At 48.9% G+C, this 22,751-nt stretch overlaps 1 protein-coding gene and 1 long non-coding RNA gene across 35 annotated transcripts in view; one reads left to right on the top strand and one right to left on the bottom strand.

The window, feature by feature from the left end:
* The window catches only part of SP2 (Sp2 transcription factor), a 35,654-nt gene extending 18,916 nt beyond the window's left edge, over nt 1-16,738 (top strand). For 7 of the 33 annotated variants that reach the window (XM_016931554.4, XM_016931553.4, XM_063798317.1 and 4 more), the window contains 8 exons: nt 370-446; nt 1,214-2,188; nt 7,990-8,302; nt 9,947-10,121; nt 10,376-10,569; nt 12,742-12,838; nt 13,956-14,080; nt 14,679-16,738. In XM_016931554.4, the coding sequence (XP_016787043.1) occupies nt 384-446; nt 1,214-2,188; nt 7,990-8,302; nt 9,947-10,121; nt 10,376-10,569; nt 12,742-12,838; nt 13,956-14,080; nt 14,679-14,719 (1,983 nt within the window). In that variant the 5' untranslated portion in view covers nt 370-383 and the 3' untranslated portion in view covers nt 14,720-16,738. Of the gene's footprint in view, nt 1-369; nt 532-1,213; nt 2,189-7,989; nt 8,426-9,946; nt 10,122-10,375; nt 10,570-12,741; nt 13,833-13,955; nt 14,081-14,678 lie in introns of those variants that run through there. The other 26 variants (XM_054671240.2, XM_063798318.1, XM_063798322.1 and 23 more) reach the window with 9 other exon arrangements.
* The window catches only part of LOC104002793 (uncharacterized), a 41,735-nt gene that overhangs the window by 16,710 nt on the left and 2,274 nt on the right, over nt 1-22,751 (bottom strand). For both annotated transcript variants that reach the window (XR_010152801.1, XR_010152802.1), the window contains exon 2: nt 3,506-3,625. This is a non-coding gene — a long non-coding RNA (uncharacterized LOC104002793). The remainder of the gene's footprint in view (nt 1-3,505; nt 3,626-22,751) is intronic.

The raw sequence follows: 22,751 nt of genomic DNA, 5'->3' as shown, positions 1-22,751 counted from the left end.
AATGGCTTATGCCTGTAATCCCAGCACTTTGGGAAGCCGAGGCGGGTGGATCACCTGAAGACAGGAATTCGAGATCAGTCTGGACAACATTGTGAAACCTCTGTCTCTACTAAAAATACAAAAATTAGCTGGGCATGGTGGCAGCGCCTGTAATCCCAGCTACTCAGAAGGCTGAGGCAGGAGAATTGCTTGAACTTGGAAGGGGGAGGTTGCCGTGAGCCTAGATCATGCCACTACACTCCAGCCTGGGCAACAAGAGCAAAAATTCCGTCTCAAAAAAGAAAAAAGAAAAAAAGAAAATCTGAGGCAAGTGGGCTTGCGTTCTTTTTGGGCATTTTATACATTACTCCATCTCTTTTCTTCCAACAGATCCACAGACCAGCATGGCTGCCACTGCTGCTGTGAGTCCCAGTGACTACCTGCAGCCTGCTGCCTCCACCACCCAGGCGAGTAGGCAGTGGGCTCCGAGGGCTTGGGGCTGCAGTATCCTGGACAGACTCACCGAAAACACGCTCTCTTCACTGTCTCACTGTAAATACCCTAGGTTATGAGACTGGGGAAGGTTCAGTTAGCCACATTTTCTTTACTGAGAAACCATGGCCATTTACCTAAGGTGCCGCAGTTGGGCCAGGGGGAAAAACAAGGATTAAACTCTGTGTTCCTTCCACCAGACCTCACTAAAAAAGGAAAAGGAAAACAGAGGCTTTCTCATTGTCTCGAAAGTGTAGCCCTCCCCAGTCTATAAAGTTACATGTTCCGAGTACTAAAAAGCACTTTACTGAAGTATTTATTCCTCCTGTTGCCCCTCCATTTTTTCCTCCCTCCTTTCCTCAGTTGAGCAATCAGGGACCCCTCAGTCCCTGGGGTGGGCTAACAAACTCCATCTGAGAGCCAAACATGCTTCACTGTCCTTAGAAACAAGGCCAGCGGGGAGTAGGAAGTCAGCTCGTGCTGTTAGTTTACCCTGTCTGTGGGGTGCTGCCAGGGGTTCCTTCCTGAGAAAGACATTGCCCACCTTTTCTCCCTCACTTAATGGAGAAACCAGTAGAGAAAGGGAGACAGCAGCCAAGCAGGGGAGGGTGCTGGCAACATGCCTGCCCCGGAGGTGGGGAAGACTGGCGTGGAATGCCGCCAGGAGGAGAGGATCATGGACAGAGGCGGCCGGGCAGCGGGCCTTCCTGTCTCACTCCTTTTCTCTGCTGTTTTTTTGCAGGACTCCCAGCCATCTCCCTTAGCCCTGCTTGCTGCAACATGTAGCAAAATTGGCCCTCCAGCAGTTGAAGCTGCTGTGACACCTCCTGCTCCCCCACAGCCCACACCGCGGAAGCTTGTCCCTATCAAACCTGCCCCTCTCCCTCTCAGCCCCGGCAAGAATAGCTTTGGAATCTTGTCCTCCAAAGGAAATATACTTCAGATTCAGGGGTCACAACTGAGCACCTCCTATCCTGGAGGGCAGCTGGTGTTCGCTATCCAGAATCCCACCATGATCAACAAAGGGACCCGATCAAATGCCAATATCCAGTACCAGGCGGTCCCTCAGATTCAGGCAAGCAATTCCCAAACCATCCAAGTACAGCCCAATCTCACCAACCAGATCCAGATCATCCCTGGCACCAACCAAGCCATCATCACCCCCTCACCGTCCAGTCACAAGCCTGTCCCCATCAAGCCAGCCCCCATCCAGAAGTCGAGTACGACCACCACCCCCGTGCAGAGCGGGGCCAATGTGGTGAAGTTGACAGGTGGGGGCGGCAATGTGACACTCACTCTGCCCGTCAACAACCTCGTGAACGCCAGTGACACCGGGGCCCCTACTCAGCTCCTCACTGAAAGCCCCCCAACCCCGCTGTCTAAGACTAACAAGAAAGCAAGGAAGAAGAGCCTTCCTGCCTCCCAGCCCCCTGTGGCTGTGGCTGAGCAGGTGGAGACGGTGCTGATCGAGACCACCGCGGACAACATCATCCAGGCAGGAAATAACCTGCTCATTGTTCAGAGCCCTGGTGGGGGCCAGCCAGCTGTGGTCCAGCAGGTCCAGGTGGTGCCCCCCAAGGCCGAGCAGCAGCAGGTGGTGCAGATCCCCCAGCAGGCTCTGCGGGTGGTGCAGGCGGCATCTGCCACCCTCCCCACTGTCCCCCAGAAGCCCTCCCAGAACTTTCAGATCCAGGCAGCTGAGCCGACACCTACTCAGGTACCACACTCCCTGTACTGTCCTCCTTCTCCTCCTCTGGTTATCTCTTTTTGGCTTGCTTTGAAGATGATGCTGGTCATCTCCCAGCTTGATCTGACCTTGAGAGTCAGTATCTTTTGGGGTGGGCAGTAAGTGGCCGTTTCTGCCTGACAAATGGGCTCTCTTTAGTTCATAGGGCCAAGTACTTCTTATCTTTAGAAATTAGATGAAACATAGGGATATTTTGGCCCTTTTTCCTTATAGGTTGTTTTTTTTCAGGGGATGGTGAGGGGATAGATACATACTTTTTAATAACTTATTTTTGATTATAGAATTACTCAAAACATTAGCAAGAATGAAAACATTCCAGTTCATAGAATTTTATGTAAAGTAAGAAAATTAATGAGAAAAATGCTGATCATTATTAATGACAAGAAAAAAACAGGAAGAGCAGCCTAGCTTTATAGCAGGAATATTTAGGCTAGATTCATCTGGAATGTTTGTTTGTTTTAGGGTGTTTTTTTTTTTGAGATAGGGTCGTACTCTGTTGTCCGGGCTGGAGTGCAGTGATGCGGTCACTACAGTCTTAATCTCCTGGGCTCAAGCAATCCTCCCACCTCAGCCTGAGTAGCCAGGACTACAGGTGTATGCCACCATGCCAGGCTGAGCCACTGCTTCCTGCCAAACTGGGATGCTGAATTCAACAAGAATGTTCTTATTTTTGGCATTTATTAATGTGCTCTAATACTCTGGAATCTCTTTGGCTCTGTGAGGCAAGTTTTATTCTTTGTTCATGCCTGCTAAGTGCCAGTAATTGTGCCCATGTTGCAGATGGATAACCCTGAACTCAGATAATTTATGAAGTATCCAAGATCAAATAGGGCATAAATGACAGGAACCAGGAGTCAATTGAGATTTGTAACTTCAGACCCCACACTCTTCCATCTTCCACCTTGACTCTTGTGTCTTATGTGTAGCAGGTGCTACCATTAAAATTGAGGAGTTTTTTTTTTTAATATAAAAAACAGTTCCTGCCATCGAGGAATGTATGACCTAGTTGTCTATAGAGGAAGAACCGAATGACTGAGAGTGGGAAGTTGTGTAATTTCCTGGGTGGAGAAGAGAGCCCTTGAATTTGAACTGTGGACATAGAAATCACACAGGAATTCACCCTTCTGGCATATTTAATGTTGCCAGGTATTTTTTATAAGTCATTTATCACAATATCTGTGAATTCCCATGATCAGACCTACCCTACAGGTGATATTTTATGTTGCCAGGTGATTTTTTATAAGTCGTCTATCACAAATATCTGTGAATTCCCATGATCAGACCTACCTTACAGGTGAAGAATTGTGGCACCTGCTCAGGAGCACATCCTCGGCATTGCCTCCCCTCCCTTCCATGAGGTCCCATTTCTTGAGGTTGATGGAGACAGGACTAAAACCCAGGTCTTCCCTAAGGAAATAATGATACATATGCAGAAAGATGTAGCTACAGTATTATTTTTTCATGACTACACAGCTTTATAACATCCCAACATGCTGATTATTATACAACTGATACCTTGTTAACTGTATATATCTAGGCTGTTTCCAATCTTACAGCTAAATAAATCCCTGAAAGTGGGTCAAGGACACATACATTTTTTAAAAATTTGTATTCTATATTAGAGGTTTGCAGTCTGTGACCAACTTTCAAGCCAAATCTAGCCCACCCACCTGTTTTTGTAAATAAAGTTTAATTGGAGTGCCGACACGTCCATTTGTGTTGCCCTTGCACTACAGTAGCAGCACAGTTAAGTAGCAGAGACAATATGCCCCACAAAGCCTAAAATATTTACTCTCCAGCCCTTTATAAAAAAAGCTTGCTGAACCTTCAGATGCAAATACACACACACACATGCATGCATGCATACACACACACACACAAAATCAGACATAAAATATCAGTGATTTGAAAAAGGGGCATATATCAGAAAACTGGGAATGAGATTTGCATATTTACTAAGAAATGGGCCAGGTGAGGTAGTTTATGCCTGTAATCCCAGCACTTTGGGAGGCTGAGGCTAGAGATTGCTTGAGCCCAGGAATTCAAGACCAGCCTGCGCAAGATAGCAAGACCCCATCTCTACAAAAAAATTAAAAATTAGTGAGGCATGGTGCTACACACCTGTAGTCCCAGCTATTCGGGAGGCTGAGGTGGGAGGATCACTTGAACCCATGAGTTCGAGATTGCAGTGAACTATGATCATTCTACTGCATTTTAGCCTGGGTGACAGAGACCCTGTCTCTATTTAAAAAAAAAAAATTTTTTTTTAAAGAGATGAGATGTTTGTTAGCTTTTAAGTGAGAAGAAGCACAGTCATAAATAATCCAGGAATTAAAAATTACCCAAATCAAAATCACAACAGGATTTTTTTTTTACAAAGAACTTTTTTCCTTTTGACTCACTTGAGTGTAAATTGCCACCATGATCCCCCTTGTCATTTCTGAACGCTTTAATTCCTACACACAAGGACATTCTACATTACCACAATACAATCGTCAAACCCAGGAAATTAGCAATGAAACACACTGCTAATTCCAAGACCCCACTCTGTTTTCACCACTTGCCCCACTAATTCCTTTGTGGCAAAGGATCTGATCCAATATTACACATTACGTTTAGTTGTCTCCTTAGTCTCTTTTGATCTGAAACACTGTCATTCCTTTTTTTTTTTTTTTTTTTCTGTTTTTTTGAGATGGGGTCTCGTTCTGTCGCCAGGCTGGAGTGCAGTGGCGATCTTGGCTCACTGCAACCTCCAACTCCTGGGTTCAAGCGATTCTCCTGTTTCAGCCTCCCGAGTTGCTGGGATTACAGGCGCGTGCCACCACGCCCGGCTAATTTTTTTTGTATTTTTAGTAGAGACGGGGTTTCACCGTGTTGGCCAGGATGACTTCCTCATTCTTTACTTGACCATCATGACCTTGACACTTTTGAAGGCTAAAGGTCAACTTTGGCCATTGGCAGCTCTTTCAGGTCGGCTCTTTTTTTCTCTTTGGCCATTGGCAGCTCTTTTCAGGTCGGCTCTCTGCAACCTCCGCCTCCCAGGTTCAAGCGGTTCTCCTGCCTCAGCCTCCCGAATAGCTGGGATTACAGATACCCGCCTCTGCGCCCTGCTAATTTTTGAATTTTTTTTTTTTTTGGAGACGAAGTCTCACTCTGTCACCCAGGCTGGAGTGCAGTGGCGCCATCTCGGCTCACTGCAACCTCTGCCTCCCGGGTTCAAGCAATTCTGCCTCAGCCTCCCGACTAGCTGAGACTACAGGCGAGCGCCACCGTGCCCAGCTGATTTTTTGTATTTTTAGTAGAGACGGGGTTTCACCATGTTAGCCAGGGTAGTCTCGATCTCCTGACTCTGTGATCCGCCCGCCTCAGCCTCCCAAAGTGCTGGGATTACAGGCATGAGCCACCGCACCCGGCCAATTTTTGTATTTTTTTAGTAGAGATGGGGTTTTACCATCTTGGCCAGGCTGGTCTCGAACTCCTGACCTTGTGATCCACCCGCCTCGGCCTCCCAAAGTGCTGGGATTACAGGCGCGAGCCACCACACCCAGCCTTCAGGTTGGCTCTTATATCCCTCTGACAGGCTCTCATTCTTTTTTTTTTATAAAATCAGCTTTACTGAAACATTCACATACTATGAAACTTACCCTTTTAAAGTATACAATTCAGTGATTTTTAGTATATTCACAGAGTTGTGCAGCCATTACCTCTACATAATTTTAGAACATTTTCTTCACCCCAAAAAGAAACTCTCTACCCTTTAGCCATCACTCCCCATTTATTTCCTCCTCTCTGCAGCCCCTGACAAGTACTGGTCTATTTGTAATGTTTTCAAGGTTCTTCCATGTTATAGCATGTGTCTGGTGACTGGCTTCCTTCACTTAGCATGTTTCAAGGTTCATCCTGTCGTAGCATGTGTCTGAACTTCATTCCTTATATTTTCCCAACCTCAGCCTTAGGGTCAACCATTTCTTCTCAGATTCCTGGTTCCTCTCATTGAAGGATGTGATTGCCTCTTTTTAATTCTGTCATTGTCTTCCTCCCCATTTATTTATTTATGTCATTATGGACTCACGGATTGCTGCTTTTTTGTTTTTTTGAGATGAAGTCTCACTCTGTCACCCAGGCTGGAGTGCAGTGGCACAATCTCGACTCACTGCAACCTCCACCTCCCAGGTTCAAGCAGTTCTCCTACCTCAGCCTCCCCAGTAGCTGGGATTACAGGCGTGCGCCATCACTCCTGGCTAATTTTTTTTGTATTTTCAGTAGAGACAGGGTTTCACCAAGTTGACCAGGCTGGTATCGAACCACTGACCTCAAGTGATCTGCCTGCCTTGGCCTCCCAAAGTGCTGGGATTACAGGCGTGAACTACTGCACCCAGCCAGATTCCTGTTTTATTCACTGGGTTATAATCTGTTAAGATTATTTTGATGTTTTCATTGACCTAGATTTGGCCAGTGGGTGCCCCTTTAAGCTGGCTTGTATCTTTTCAAGTCCCCACCATTCTGTAAGCATTTCTTTACTTTCTGGTGCAAGTGTTCCAGGCTTTCCTTGTACCTTCCCTGCCCCAACCCTGGAATCAGCTATTTCTCCAAGGAGCCTGGGTTCCTTTTAGTGGAGCATGTGAGTTACAAGCTAAGGCCTGGGTGCTAGGTAAGCTCATTGGTCCCAGCCCTTCTCAATGGACACAGCTAGGAAGTATATATAAATAGACATACCTATGCAATGTCTACATAGATAGATGTAGATAAACTTATATAAGGACACACACACGTATACACATACACATATACACACATTTGAATCTATATTTCTCTGTCTATATATATTGAAACCCATGAGTTTCCACCAATGTCTCTAATTCCCATCTAGCACCACAGTGTTCCATCTAGCCTTCTCCCTTTCCATAACTCCCTTCTGTGACAGTGAGAGCCCTCACTCCTATTATCCTTAACATGCTTCCTTTCTGGATAAGTCCTCGGTATGCAGCCAGTCTCCCACAGCCATTAGCTCTCCCATAGAGACACCCTCCTCAGCCTGCCACCGCCATTCCCTACCCACCACGGACACCCTCCTCCCCGCTACAAATGCCCTCCTTGTCCTGCTCAGCCTCTAATATGCGTATTTTTAAGGTTTTTGATACATATTCCCAAATTTCCTTCCAGCAAGGTTAGCCCACATCATACTTCCACTCCTAATATACAAGTGTCTGTTTCCTGGTGTCTCACCAACAATGAGCATATTTTATTTTCCATGTTTGTCAATCTGAATTGGAGAAAAGTTGTTTTTCATTAATATGTGGCTCTTTTTTTTTTTCTGATAACAAAGACCAGAAACTTTTTTTTTTTTGAGACAGCGTATTGCTCTGTCACCCAGGCTAAGTGCAGTAGAGGAATCATAGCTTACAAAAACCTGGAATTCCTGGGCTCTAAAATGTGGCTCTTAAAAACTAAAGTGAACCTGTGTCATTTGTTTGATGGTCATTCACAGTGCACTGCCTTCTAAATCTCCAATTCTGATTCTTGGCAATTACTTTTTCCATGCTAAGTAAATTCAACGTTTGATTTCAAATCAATAGTCAACATTCGCCAGCTTAGTATAGGATGCAACAGCCCTTTGTTGAGCATTAGCTGTGTATAAATGTAGGTTTGGGTGAATTGAAGAGACTTTTAGTGGACAGGCGCCCCCAGTTCTCACTTGGGCAGGGACATTTGAAGGCCCCAGGAACCTAGTCTCTTCCAGGCACTGATTTTTTTTCTCTGGCCCCTCCCAGGTCTACATCCGCACGCCTTCTGGTGAGGTGCAGACAGTCCTTGTCCAGGACAGCCCCCCAGCAACAGCTGCAGCCACCTCTAACACCACCTGTAGCAGCCCTGCATCCCGTGCTCCCCATCTGAGTGGGACCAGCAAAAAGCACTCAGCTGCAATTCTCCGAAAAGAGCGTCCCCTGCCAAAGATTGCCCCAGCCGGGAGCATCATCAGCCTGAATGCAGCCCAGTTGGCGGCAGCTGCCCAGGCAATGCAGACCATCAACATCAATGGTGTCCAGGTCCAGGGCGTGCCTGTCACCATCACCAACACAGGCGGTGAGGATGGCCCCTGTGGCCAGGGTGTTGGCAGTGGTACCTGCTCCTAGCAGGTGGAAACTATGGGCTGGCCCCGGGATTTCCAGTAACAATAGTGAGGATGCTGTCCATCATAGCTTAAGGGTACGTCCACCTGCAGCTTCTCACCTAGTCCTTACAATAGCACTCAGAGATAGTTTAAGGCACATGTCCCCATCTGACAGCTGAAGACAGAGAAGACAGATGTACTCGGAAAACTTTCCAACTGACATCCAAACGCAAAGACGGCTTCTTGAAGGAGAAAGCCTTGCGTTAAGGTTGGAAGAAAAGAAGGGAGCCCTGGCAGTCAGAATAGTTTGTGCTGCACTTCAGTTCAGTGGTGAGATTTATGCTGTGAAACCAGCCTTGCAAATAACCAAAGGAAAAATTGGAGCAACCTAGCAAAAATGGCTCCTTATGTAGGGGGAGCTCTCTGAATTTCTCTTCATCCTTAATGAATTTTTTTTTTTGAGACAGAGCCTCGCTCTGTCGCCCAGGCTGGAGTGCAGTGGCACGATCTCTGCTTCAGCCTCCCGAGTAGCTGGGATTATAGACGCCCACCACCACGCCCGACTAATTTTTGTATTTTTCGTAGAGACGGGGTTTCACCGTCTTGGCCAGGCTGGTCTTGAACTCCTGACCTGGTGATCCATCCGCCTCAGCCTCCCAAAATGCTGGGATTACAGCTGTGAGCCACCGTACCCAGCCCATCCTTAATGAATGTTTAGCACTTTAACACATTTGCTTTTCCCTCTTGAGGTGACCCCCAAGAGGATAAGGCGTCCTAGAGGATCTGATTTTTCCCAAAGCCCATAGAACTGTGTCCTCTTTTGTGTTTTTTGGTTTTTTTTTTTTAAGACATGGCCTCAGGGCCTCGCTCTGTCATCCAGGGTGAAGTGCAGTGGCACGATCATGACAATGCAGCCTCAGCCTCCTGGGCTCAAGCAGTCCTCCTACTTCTTCTTCCTGAGTAGCTGGGACTACAGTCATGTAGCACCATGCCCGGCCAATGTTTTAGTTTTTTGTAGAGATGGGGGTCTCCCTATGTTGCCCAGGCTGGTCTTGAACTCCTGGGCCCAAGCAATTGTCCTGCCTGCCAGAGTGCTGGGATTACAGCTATGAGCCACTGTACCTAGCCTGTGACCTCTGTCTTTTTAACAGAAATCCCTGGAGACTTTCCTAAAAGCAGAGTTGGTATCTCACAAGGGCCTAAGGTTGGAGGAGATTCAGGAAGAAATGTCTTAAGACCCTTCCCAGCTGAAATCATGTGGGCAATATTCTAAAGCAAATTCTGCCTACATAGTACAGTGGTTCAGGGCACTGACTTTGAAGTGGGCTTCCTGGGTTCAGATCTGGGTTCTACCACTTACTAGCTGTGTGATCTTGATATGTTATTGAGCCTCAGTTTCTTCATCTGTAAAGTGCTGATGATAGTACCTATTTTATAGGGTCGTGGAGATTAAATGAGTCCCTGTACAAAGGTCCTTAAAATGATATCCAACATATAGCAGGCTCTCAAAAATAGCTGCTGTGATTATCATCTTTGTCATGTGCAGAAGGGCAGAAGGGTTGACTCGAGGTTTCAGGCTTCCTCACCCTGAACTCTGCCCCTCTTCGTCCCCACAGGGCAGCAGCAGCTGACAGTGCAGAATGTTTCTGGGAACAACCTGACCATCAGTGGGCTGAGCCCCACCCAGATCCAGCTGCAAATGGAACAAGCCCTGGCCGGAGAGACCCAGCCCGGGGAGAAGCGGCGCCGCATGGCCTGCACGTGTCCCAACTGCAAGGATGGGGAGAAGAGGTAATTCAAGGAGAAGGCCCAAGCCACAAGGCTGGCCTGTGTTCCCCAAGCCCCTCCTGGACAGTTGTCCAGAGCTGCAAGCTGGCACAGACCAGGCAAGGAAGAGCTGGCAGCTCTGTGCCACCTTGCCCCCTGCCTCCTTGTGCTCTCTGACCTGACCCCACATCCTCACTGCATCCTGTTCCTGCCCCATCCTCTACCGCTTTTCTCTCCTCTTCCTATTCCCTCCACTCCACCCTCACCCCAATTCTCAGGTCTGGAGAGCAGGGCAAGAAGAAGCACGTGTGCCACATCCCCGACTGTGGCAAGACGTTCCGTAAGACGTCCTTGCTGCGTGCCCATGTGCGCCTGCACACTGGCGAGCGGCCCTTTGTCTGCAACTGGTTCTTCTGTGGGAAGAGGTTCACACGGAGTGACGAGCTCCAACGGCATGCTCGCACCCACACAGGTCAGCCCTCTGCCTTCGGGACCCTCCACCCACAGAGGTCAAATTCCTGCCTCTCCTCCCACCCCCACTGTACCGGCTTTAGCAACATTGACACTCCTGGAACTGCCACACTGAGCAAAAGCTACAGACTATCCAGGGATGACATAGGAAATTATTTTCAAGCCATTCCGTTATCACTGTTGTTTCCCCAAGTAATGGGAAAGGAATAGTTGTCATTGCATGACACAACCTGATAACTTTTGCCATGTCAGCATAGTTATTTAACAAACACTGACATGGTGTGCCAAGCACAGTACTAAGCACTTTACTGATTACCTCAGTTGATCCTGGTAAGGACTTTATGGGAGGATACTTTGTTTATGCCTTTTTTTTTTTTTTTTTTTTTTTTGGAGATGGAGTTTTGTTCTTTTGCCCAGGCTGGAGTGAAGTGGTGCGATCTCGGCTCACTGCAGCCTCCACTCCTTGGGTTCAAGCAATTCTCCTGCCTCAGCTTCTCAAGTAGCTGGGACTACAGGCACCCACCACCACACCCAGCTAATTTTTGTATTTTTAGTAGAGACGGGGTTTCACCATGTTGGCCAGGCTGGTCTCGAACCCCTGACCTCAGGTAATCCACCCACCTCGGCCTCCCAAAGTGCTAGGAATAGAGGCGTGAGCCACTGCACCGGCCTGTTGATGCCCATTTTACTGAGGCATGGAGAGCTGGCCCAGTCACACAGCTAGTGACTGGTGCGGCCAGGTTCAAACCCAGGCCCTGCCATGGCTTTTTGTTTTTTTTTTTGAGACAGGGTCTCACTCTTTCACCCAGGCTAGAGTGCAGTGGCACAATCTTGGCTCACTGTAGTGTTGAACTCCTGGGCTCAAGCGATTCTCCCACCTCAACCTCCTGAGTAGCTGGGACTACAGGCATGCACCACCACACCTGGCTAATTTTAAAATTTTTGTAGAGACAGGGTCTTACTGTGTTGCCCAGGCTGGTCTCAAACTCCTGGACTCAGATGATCCTCCCTCTTCTGCCTCCCAAAGTGAGATATCACAGTTATAGTTTTAGGTACTAGCAAATCAATGCAAAACTATTAAAAATGTTGATCCAAGCTGGGCACAGTGGCTCACACCTGTAATCCCAGCTCTTTGGGAGGCTGAGGCAGGTGATCACTTGAGCCTAGGAGTTCGAGACCAGCCAGGGCAATATAGCGGGAGCTCATCTCTTAAAAAAAAAAGGATTATACATCTACCACCTGAAATTGTCCTGGGTATCCACAGTGGTCCACACATACACTTTGGCAAACAGTGCTATAGTGAATGCCCGCAGTGAGCAGACACCTGTCCTGGGGCTAGAGGGCTGAGGGAAGCGTGACCCAGAGCTCCAGCTCCTGGCCAGTGTGGTGGGACAGGTCCTACTCCCCAAAAGGCAGAGGAGTCAACACTCCACAGAAAAGCAGTTGGGGTCAGCATGGTTCCAACTAAGTGAGTGCTCAGGGCTGGCAAGGTCAGGGTGGAGGGGAATTTTCCTGCGATGGGGAGGATGCTGATCCAGGTTCAAAGTCAGAGGGACAAAAGAAGAAAGCAGGCAGACAGCCTTGCACGGGAAGACTCTTAGGTGCAGAGGCTCCAGGGACAAAGAATGGGAACGAAATAGACTGGAGAGGTCAAATGGGGGGTCAGAGAGAAATGAGAATTGATAAAGAGATTTAGATGAGTAGGGGCCAAGCCTGATGGCTCGTGCCTGTAATCCCAGCACTTTGGAAGGCCAAGGTGGGCGGATCACTTGAGGTCAGGAGTTCGAGACCAGCCTGGACAACATGGCGAAACCCTGTCTCTACAAAAATACAGGAATTAGCTGGGTGCAGTGGCGGGCATCTGTAGTCCCAACTATTTGAGAGGCTGAGGCAGGAGAATTGCTTGACCTGGGAGGTGGAGGTTGCAGTGAGTGGAGATTGTGCCACTGCACTCCAGCCTGGCCAACAGAGTGAGACTCCATCTCAAACAAACAAACAAAAAGATTTAGATGAGTAGGCACCAGTGAGCAAATATGAGAGCAGGAGGTGGGCAGAATGTGGTGACAAGGCCATGTCAGCTTGATTGGGTGCACCTCACACGCACCCCACCTTTTTGGGCAGAGACAGGGTCTGTGCACAGGGTCTGTGGGTGATGAGCATCTCCTTTTCCCAGGGGACAAACGCTTTGAGTGCGCCCAGTGTCAGAAGCGCTTCATGAGGAGTGACCACCTCACCAAGCATTACAAGACCCACCTGGTCACGAAGAACTTGTAAGGCCAACTGCGGCGGGAGGCCCTGAAGATGCAGTCCCCCACCTGTGTCCTCCCTGGGCCCCTGGTGGAAAGGAGCCCTGTGGCTGCCTTGGGCCTGCCCTCAGCCCCACTCCTGTTCTGCAACTGTCCCCACAGGAAGGGGCTCTGTTCCCTGTATTGTCCTCCTTCTGAAGCCCCTTGGCTCCGCCTTGGCCCTTCCCCTCACCACGAGCTCCCGGCCTGCCCAGACTGTGGACACTGGCCGTGCCCAATGAGACGTTCTAAACCAGGACGCGTGGGAACCCTTATTTCCAAAGGAAAAACATGCATTTCACTCCGTCGAGGAGCAAAGTGAGCCCCTACCCCCCACCCCGATCCCCGCTCCCAACTCTGCCGGAGTCGCGTCGTGCCATGCCCCCTCTCCTGCACCTCCCTGGCCCTGCCGGCCACTGTGGACGCCCTGGGGCTCGGCACCCACCTCTGGAGAGACTCGGGGCCACCTCCACTCCATGTGCCCAGCCCCGCCACAACCTCTCCTCCAGCACATTCCAGCTCTATTTAAAAAGTAAAGACACCCACCGACTCCTGATCCCCCTCTTTTTCTATGGAGAACGTTGCCTTATACTCTCTACTTCAGATGATGAACACTGTGTACTGTGTGTGCTTTAAAGAAGTTTTATTTAATTGCTCCCTTCTTCCTTTCCTTGTTATTCACCTCCCTGATGCCTGCTTTCAGTTGAGGGTTGGGGGCAATGATGAGCATATGAATTTTTTCTCACTCTAGCAATTCCCTTTTCTAAATGACACAGCATTTAAACTCAAATCTGGATTCAGATAACAGCACCTGCGCATCCTGCACCTCCTCCCTCTCCCTTCACCTCACCCCTGCCCGGCCCAAGCTCTACTTGTGTACAGTGTATATTGTATAATAGACAATTGTGTCTACTACATGTTTAAAAACATATTGCTTGTTATTTTTGAGGCTTTTAAATTAAACAAAAATCCAACTTTATTTTTAGTTGTAACTGCTTGAGGTATGTTTTATGAATTAAGTGACAGATTTGTTATCCTTTATTAACGTACTTTGTTGGTCAGCACTGGGCTGACAAAAATTTTTTCTTGCTAATAAATTTAGTTGCCTGAGGCAAAATCTTCAACTTGGCAGTTCGGCTTCCTTTGTCTTTTCCCTTGGAGAGCTCGGAGAGGGGACTCCAGAGGAGGGAGCTGTGGTCTCTCAGAGCGATCCACACTGGGACCAAGGTAGGACCTTGCCCTCTTGACCCTCGGCAAACCCAAGCCACATGCCCAAAAGGGGCCGCGGCCACATATACCTCATGACACTGGCACGAGCCCCCAGAGCACCTCCAAGGGCCAGGGCCCAATGCAGGTGTTCCTGCCTTTTTCTTCTGTAAGCCAGTTTTGCCTGTACACAAAGCAGATACGAAGAGCCAAGTTACAGCAGTGACCTCAGCCAGCAAGTTAGCTCTTCCACCCACCTCCCCAACCCCTGGAGGAAGGCATTGGCCTCAGAGCCCATTAATAAGCTTAGAGAGGAGAGCCAATGGGGCCTTGGCTCAGTCCCCTCCAGAAGGCTACAGTCTGGCAACAATGCATTTCCCCAAGGGCCAGGGTCCCTTCCCAAAGTGAAGGGCGAGGCAGGTTCCTGGGAGGGCTTGGCAGCTAGAGAGGCCTGGAGCCCAGCTGCACCCGACAGAGGACTCTGGCCACAGATTCTGGTTCCTTCTATATCGCCTGCCCAGTAACCCAGAGAGGACAAGAAGTTGATTGTGCCTTTTGGTTTTAGCAGATGCTACAAATCTGAAATTTTGGTGGGGATTTGTTTTGCTTTGTTTTGCAGAGCTAATAGGAACTCAGGGGTTGCGATGTTGTGCAGATTAAGATTGGAGCTAGCTCAGTACATGTGTTTAAGCCCCACAGGGCCCTGAAGAGCATCCGGCCTGAAGAGACAGGCAAGTCCGCCTCAAGCATGTAGAGGACAGCATGTGCTTTCACTCACCCTCGAAAGGACACAGCTGGGATTGCTGTTCTGTTCAGGAGTGGCGAGGCTCGTTTTGAGCTATCCATTCCCCTGCTCTGTTCCCTTTGTCACCAGCCACCTGTGTCTGCCAGCAAACAGCTTTTCCTTAGAGCCAGTCAACCCTCAAATGGCTGAAAAAGTAAAAAGCCCACAGATCTCAGATGGATCCAGGTTCTCTGCCCTTCCCCTCTTCTTTGTTAACAAGCAGGGGCCTTTCCTATCCCTACGGAAGTCGTTTGGGCAATACTAGACCACCAGCTGAATCTACCTTGACACAGAAGCCTCTTCCTCAGCCCCTCAGCTCTGCATCTCATCACCGCACTGGCAGCAGGTGGAAGACATGAGGTGTATTTATTCCTCATGCGTGGACTGCATGACTAGAAAACTGCCTTGCTGCATTCTGAATAAGGGGATTGGTGGAGAGATGGGGAATATTAACAAAGTGACCTCTTTTTGCCACATGTTTCCCTTGGCTTTGCTCTCAGGCACAAAGAATGATCCTTTCCTGGGAGCTGATTTCAAGCCATGTGCTTTATGCTTCCAGTACAGAAACTGACCTGACTCCCCAGCATCATTTGGAAATGAAGGTGCCAGCCCCAAGTTGGGCAGGACGAGCATTTCCCGTGTAGGATTTCCCTTCTCCAGTGAGATGGGGGTTCAAAAGTTATGTCTGATCATCTCTGCCTCCCTTGGGATGGCTGAGAGCGAGAGAGTGTATTCTGCCTAGCTGAGTGATGGCACAAGGAAAGCACAGAAAGACTTGTGGGCAAATTAACCCTCCTCTGGCTTTAACCTATCCATTATTTGAGAGTTGCAGGGGAACTGTTGAAGGTGTGATGCAGTCTAAGCTCACCCTAGGCAAGAGGCTCCCACAGACACCTGATCCTGATGGGCCCTTGATGAAAATCTGGGTGCAGCTCAAGGGTAGGGGCCCCACATGTGTAGTTCCTCCTCTGTCCTCTACTGTCCCCAGCGTCATGTGCACCAAAGCCCATCCCTCATGCCCTTCCTCTCTGTCCAGCTGACACTTGGCATTGTGCCCATTATCCCAGAGCCTAGGATTCCATGCCTGGAAGAAAGGGGGACTGGGCAGGACTTCCCTCCCAAAGGCAAATCCAGGCATTATATGTACTTTTTTTTTTTTCTTTAACAAAACCAGCAAATGGGTCTTCCTTGCCCTTCCTTCAAACCACCCAGTCCATTTTTACAATCATCTTTCTGGCCGGGCACAGTGGCTCATGCCTGTAATCCCAGCACTTTGGGAGGCCGAGGCGGGTGAATCACTTGAGGTCAGGAGTTCAAAACCAGCCTGGCCAACATAGTGAAACCCTGTCTCTACTAAGAAATATAATAATTAGCCGGGCGTGGTGGCGCATGCCTGTAGTCCCAGCTACTCGGGAGGCTGAGGCAGGCAGGAGAATTGCTTGAACCCAGTAGGCAGAGGTTGCAGTGAGCCGAGATCATGCCACTGCACTCCAGCCTGGGTGACAGAGCAAGACTCTGTCTCAAAAAAAAGAAAAAAAATCATCTTTCCAGTGCCCTTGTGAGGCCCCAGGCTTGTTTGATGACAGTGCTGACGTTACAGCCTGCCACATGACATATTTTGAGGAAGACAAGATGGAGCAAGAGAAGGGTTCAGACCTATCCCCAAGCCCAGGGTAGGTGTGTAGGAGCCCTGAGCGGATGGATGCAAGCTGTCCTGGTCTGAGTGCAGAGAATGGGGTGTTCGGGTTCTCCATTTGAGTCTTCCACTGCCCAAACCTGAGGCCCCTTTAAGGTTGCCCCTTAAAGTTGCCACACCCAGAAATTGGGCCAAAGAAGTTAAGCTGTTGATTATTTCAATTCTGAATAAAAATGAAGGCATCTTCTCTGCCTCCTAAGGCCTGGTCTGATCTTGGCTCCTTCATCACTAGAACCTTCCTGAGCAGTGGTCTGGGACCCCTCGCTTTCCTCCCTCCACCTGTGTTTCAGAGCCCTCCTAGTCAGCATGGGCTTCACCTCAAACCCCACTACTATTCTCTCTTCTTCCTGGGGTTCATCTCAAGCCCCACTGCTATTCAACCCCCCTCTTTCTCTTCAGCTTCAAAATAGACTCCCGCATGTACCTTGATTAAACACAGGCCCACTGCAACCCCAGTGCCTCAGGGACGAGGAGGGAAACTGTTTTTAACCATAGGGAAAACAAAGCAAGTACTGTGGTCAATGTCAGTGACCCTCTGCTTAGGGCAAATATTGGAGTGTGTGACTGCAAAACTGGGACATCCACCCCCGACTACAGGGGGTGCCCCTATTCTGCTTCAGCCAGTTGATGGTATGTGAGAATGCAAACTCTTGTGATTTTTGTAAGAGAACCCAGAAATGTGGAGTTTGGGGTGGAATCTGATCTTTCAATGTTGGCTCAATTGTTTAAAAATACAGCAGGACCAGTTTCAGCGCTTGAGCTACCAGTTTTTGACTTCTGCATCATCCATCCCTTCTTCCCTGGCCAGTGACATCCTCTCTACCCCCTGACAGTCTCCAACCTCTCAGTCTTCCCTTCCCCAGGTTACAGGATCACAATGGCCAAAACATTTTTTGTTTGTTTTAAGACAGGGTCTTGCTCTGTCACCCAGGCTGGAGTGCAGTGGTGCAATCTCAGCTCACTGCAACCTCTGCCTCCCGGGTATGCAATTCTTTTGTTCCCAGCCTCCCAAGTAGCCGGGATTACAGGCATCCACCACCACGCCCAGCTAATTTTTTTTTTTTAATAGAGACGAGGTTTCACCATGTTGGCCAAGCTAGTTTCAAACTCCTAACCTCAAGTGATCCGCCAGCCTCGGCCTCCCAAAGTGCTAGGATTATAGGTGTGAGCCACCATGCCCAGCCTCATTTTTTGTATTTTTAGTAGAGACGAGGTTTCACTATGTTGGCCAGGCTGCTTTCAAACTCCTGACCTCAGGTGACGCGCCTGCCTCGGCCTCCCAAAATGCTGGGATTACAGGCGTGAGCCACTGCACCCAGCTCCCCAAACAGTTTAACCTGCTGCCCAAGAGATTATCAAAGTGGAAGAACTCAACTGTCCAAAGCAAGTGGGACAGCCCCTAGGGGTTAGACCACTGGCCTCAGTGTCCAAAGGCTCAAGCACCTGTTGCTTCTGCTTCTTCCCCTGCCTGTAAGGGGTGAACAGGGTTCTCAGTTCCTCTCCTGCACCAGGCCCCTGACACACTGACCTTTCCTAGAGGACCTTAGACCAGCACTGACCCCTCCAGTGAGCAGGCAAATGGCTTTTCATGGTGGCAGTGTCAGCAAGAATGTGTTGCCCAATAGTGAAAGAACAGGCTGCAGACCCCCAGGAGAAGTAGTGGAGCATCCATTGTGTCATCAGCCTGGGCTTTTCAGGTGACATCTGTGGCAGCTCTGCAGACTGCAATTGCGTGATGTACACACCTGAGTTTGGGGTCAGCTCTACCTTAGGTCCACTACTGTCCTGCAGGACAGTAAGAGGGCCTGGTCCCCAGTCATTAATCTTGACATTGTCTCAGTCTCTTCCTAATTTCCAGTCCTAGAAAAGCTTGGCCATGATGTCGACTGGACACAGACCCCTCTGCAGAGTCAGAGGGGGCTAGATCCACCCCCTACAGCAATGCCCACACCAGGGTCCCATGAGACGTGTGTCTTCTACACTGTCCTCCCATAGGCAGGCGGTCTTATTCAGCACAGCAGGGCCACCCACCCCATGCCAGGGAGCTTTTAGGGAGACGAGCCCAGAGTTTAATAGAACTGTCATGACTGGGAGTCCTCAGCGGGGACACCCTGGGCTCCCCAGCTCACGGTGAGAAAGTGGGCTGTGGTCACGCACACAGATACAACTTCTTATCAGCAGCATCATCCTTTACCCCAGGCAAAAGGGAATATGGCAGAAGTTTCCTAGTTCACACTGCCCTAAGGAAAACTCACCCTGCCCAAGGCCAACCCTATCTCTTGTCCTGTCTCCAAAACCAAGCTGAGTGGACCCATTTCCCCACACCACACCCATTCTTAAGTTGAGGGGACCTGGACGAAGCAGCTGAAAGACTGAGAACTGTTACGGATGAGAGACTAAGGGGACAGGACTGCTAAATGCAATGTGGGGTCCTGGAACAGAAAAAGGACATGAGTGGGAGAAAAAGGGGTAAAACTCAAAAAAGCCCATAGTTTACTTTTCTAGTTTTTATTTTTTTGGTAGAGATGGAGTCTCCCTATGTTGCCCAGGCTGGTCTCAAACTCTTGGGCTCAAGGATCCGCTCACCTAGGCCTCCCAAAGTGTTGGGATGACAGGCATGAGCCACCATGCCTGGCCTCTGTAGTTTAATTAATAGTGGTGTGCCAGTGTTAATTTCTTGATGTAGACAATTGTGCTATGGTAGTAAGATCTTAATATTTGGGGAAGGTAGGTGAAGGGTGTATGGGAAATCTTTGTACTATATTTGTAACTTTTTTGTAAGTCTAAAATTACTTTAAAAAATAAAATGGAATGGAAGACCTGGAATAGAGAAGTAAAAAATGAAGCAAATGGAACAAGATCACCCAAGCAGCATCAGAATCAGAGTGGACAGCACATACTATGGTGACTAGGACCCTGAGATTCTGGAGATTATGAGAGGTGTGGGCACCTGCTAGGCAGAGCTTGCCAGCTATGGCCCCACCTCCATTCTGCCCCTTGCCACTTGCACCATCTCAGGTCCCCAGATCCATCAGGGGCTCATGGCTGATAGAACACAAATGCCAAGGAATCTAACTCAGGATGAGATGCTGCCTTGGGACAGAGAACACTTGTGATTCAACCAAGGTCTTTGGGGCTGGGGTGAGTCACTAAAGGAACTGCGGTAATAGGACAGGTGGCAGTTGGGTTTCCTAGGAGAAGGGGTCCTCAGGGAGTAGAAGAGGCAGGAAGTGAGCCTGCAAGGATGGAATAATGAACAGGGCTGTGGGTAAAAAAGGAAGCAAACCATGGTGGACTATGGTATGACTCAGGGCCTGGAAAAGAGGGTCAAATACCTGCTCATAGGGACCTTGGGCAAAAGGAAATGAGAACTGACTGCAGGGCAGGCCAAATGCAAGGACCAAGATTTCTCAAAGGAAACTAGGAAGCCGCTAGGCCATGTCCTTTGAGTCTGCCTGAAAACCCACCACCAGGCCTCCTCCCACTCACTGCCTGTGGCCGACACCATAATTACCAAGGCAGGTAGTCTGGGGACTGAAACTGATTTAATTCACTTGGACTTTGAAGCTCAACATCCCTCCAGTCAACAAACACACTCGTGGACGGGCACAGCGGCTCATGCCTATAATCCCAGCATTTTGGGAGGCTGAGGTAGGAGGACTGCTTGAGCCCAGGGGTTTGAGACCAAGAGCAACATAGTGAGACCCCATCTCTACAAAAATCAAAAAATTAGCCAGCCATGGTGGTATGTGCCTACACTCCCAGCTACTTAGGAGGCTGCGGTGGGAGGATCTCTTAAGCCCAGGAGGTCAAGGCTGCAGTGAGCTATGAGTGTGCCACCGCATTCCAGCCTGGGCAACAGAGTAAGACCCTGTCTCAAAAAAAACAAAACAAAAACAAAACAAAACAAAACAAAAAAGAAAAAAAAAACCAAAACAACAAAACACACACTCAGCCCTGCTCCCACCATGTGCAAAAATGTCCTGCACCCTACTCACCATACGTAACACCCATCATACTGAAAAGCTTAAAAAAGTGGTTTATGCATAAACATTACAGATTAGCATTTTTTGAGCACACCTTGTGGGCTAGGATTGTGAGAAGAAGCCAGAGAAAGTTAAGAGATGTGGTCCCTGCCGTGAAGGAGGTCCCATTCTAACAGGGAATACCAGCCACCCACAATGTATTTGGGAAGCCATCTATAAGCACATGCAAGGATCGTTTAGAGGGTTAGCCACAAGCACCAACAGGCAGGACACCGATAAGTTTCAGCCTCCTCTGATCTCGTCCCAAGCCTCTGAGGACCCACCTCCCTTGGGCCTCTGATAAACCCACTCAGGGCTTAGGCATCTGCTGGCAGAGCACCAAGCACACGCCCTTCTGTAAGTCCTGGTGTTGCTACTCTTGGGGCTCCAAGCTGAGTTCACCTCAAGGCTGGGCCCAAGAATTCCTGAGCTTCAGGCCCTCCAGCACACCCCTTGCTCTGCTATCAGCCTTCTTCCTCTCACCTCTTAGAAAGCTGGACACAGGCCGGGCATGGTGGCACACACCTGTAATCCCAGCACTTTGGGAGGCTGAGGCAGGCGGATCACCTGCGGTCAGGAGTTTGAGACCAGCCTGGCCAACATGGTGAAACCCCGTCTCTACTAAAAATACAAAAAATTAGCCAGGTATGGTGGCGGACACCTGTAATCCCAGCTACTCGGGAAGCTGAGAAAGGAGAATTGCTTGAACCTGGGAGGCGGAGGTTGCAGTGAGCCCAGATTGCACCACTGCACTCCAGCCTGGGCAACAGAGTGAGACTCTGTCTCAAAAAAAAAGGAAAAGCATTAGAAGAAAACAGGCAAGGCACAGTCCCCAAACCCACATGCAGACCGTTTTTTTTTTTTTTCTTTTGAGACTGAGTCTTGCTCTGTTGCCCATGCTGGAGTGCAGTGGCACGATCTCAGCTCACTGCAACCTCCGCCTCCCGGGTTCAAGCCATTCTCATGCCTCAGCCTCCCAAGTAGCTGAGATTACAGGTGCCCGCCACCATGCCTGGCTAATTTTTGTATTTTTAGTACAGACAGGGTTTCACCATGTTGGCCAGGCTGGTCTCAAACTCCTGACCTCAAGTGATCCACCCACCTCGGCCTCCCAAAGTGCTGGGATTATAGGCATGAGCCACCACACCCGGCCATGCAGACTTTTTTGTTTCATCTTGAGAAACCAGTGTGCCTCTCTGTACAATAAAAATGTTGCTATGTATTTTCTATTCATTTAAGACTTTCTCAAGAGAAGACTGGAACAGTAAAATAATTCCTTTCTCCCACTCAGAAAGTCCCTGCTCGTGGTTGCATCAGTAGCAAAAGTAGCTAGCAGGCTTGTTTCCCTTCTGGTTGTGCACTGAGGGGCTGCTTTGTGACCCAGAAACCAAATCCAACTAAGCAGAAAAGCATAACCCAAGTCTACTTATTATCCTCAAGACAAAGGGAAAAATACAAAAGGGCAATCAACTGCACACTTCTTTGCTAATCGCCAAGGGAAGGAGACGCTGTCAGAATCTAGCACTTTTTTCTCCCCATCTGGTCTTTAAAAAGCAGGAACTAGACACTGGTTCACAGGCTAAAAAATATCACAGGATAAAATATCAGAATCATTGTGTCTAAAAGCCTGACCCTGGGCACCTGCATGATGACTCTGCAGCAAGGAGCACCTAGCCCTGCCTGCTTGTTCAGCTTGTTTTCTCATCACCTTTGCTCCAGCAGTATTAAACGTCTCCACGTTCCCCCAAGTGCACCATGCTTTTACTCACAATGTTCCCTCTTGCTGGGACGCCTGTTCCATTGTCCATCTAGCAAAAGCTTACTCATTAAGACATCAAATGTCCACTCCCTTTACAAAGCCTTTCCTGACTGTTTGATCCTCTTCTTTTTGCTCCTCTTTACTGTACAGAAACACCCGTTAAAATATCTCAGGAGGCTGAGGCAAGAGAATCTCTTGAACCCAGGAGGCGGAGGTTGCAGTGAGCCAACATTGTGCCACTGCACTCCAGACTGGGTGAAAGGGTGAGACTCTGTCTCAAAAAAAAAAAAATCTGCAACAACTCTTAAGCTCACAAATCTGCCTCCCCCTATAGACTACAAGCCCGGGTTGTCATCTTCATCTTAATATTCTCAGACCTGGTTCAGTGCCCGGTCCAAAGGAAGTATTTAACAAATGTCTACTGAATT

This window comes from Pan troglodytes, chromosome 19 (genome assembly GCF_028858775.2).
Source record: "Pan troglodytes isolate AG18354 chromosome 19, NHGRI_mPanTro3-v2.0_pri, whole genome shotgun sequence".
Lineage (NCBI taxonomy): Eukaryota > Metazoa > Chordata > Mammalia > Primates > Hominidae > Pan > Pan troglodytes.
This window is presented reverse-complemented; position numbering and strand designations above follow the sequence as displayed.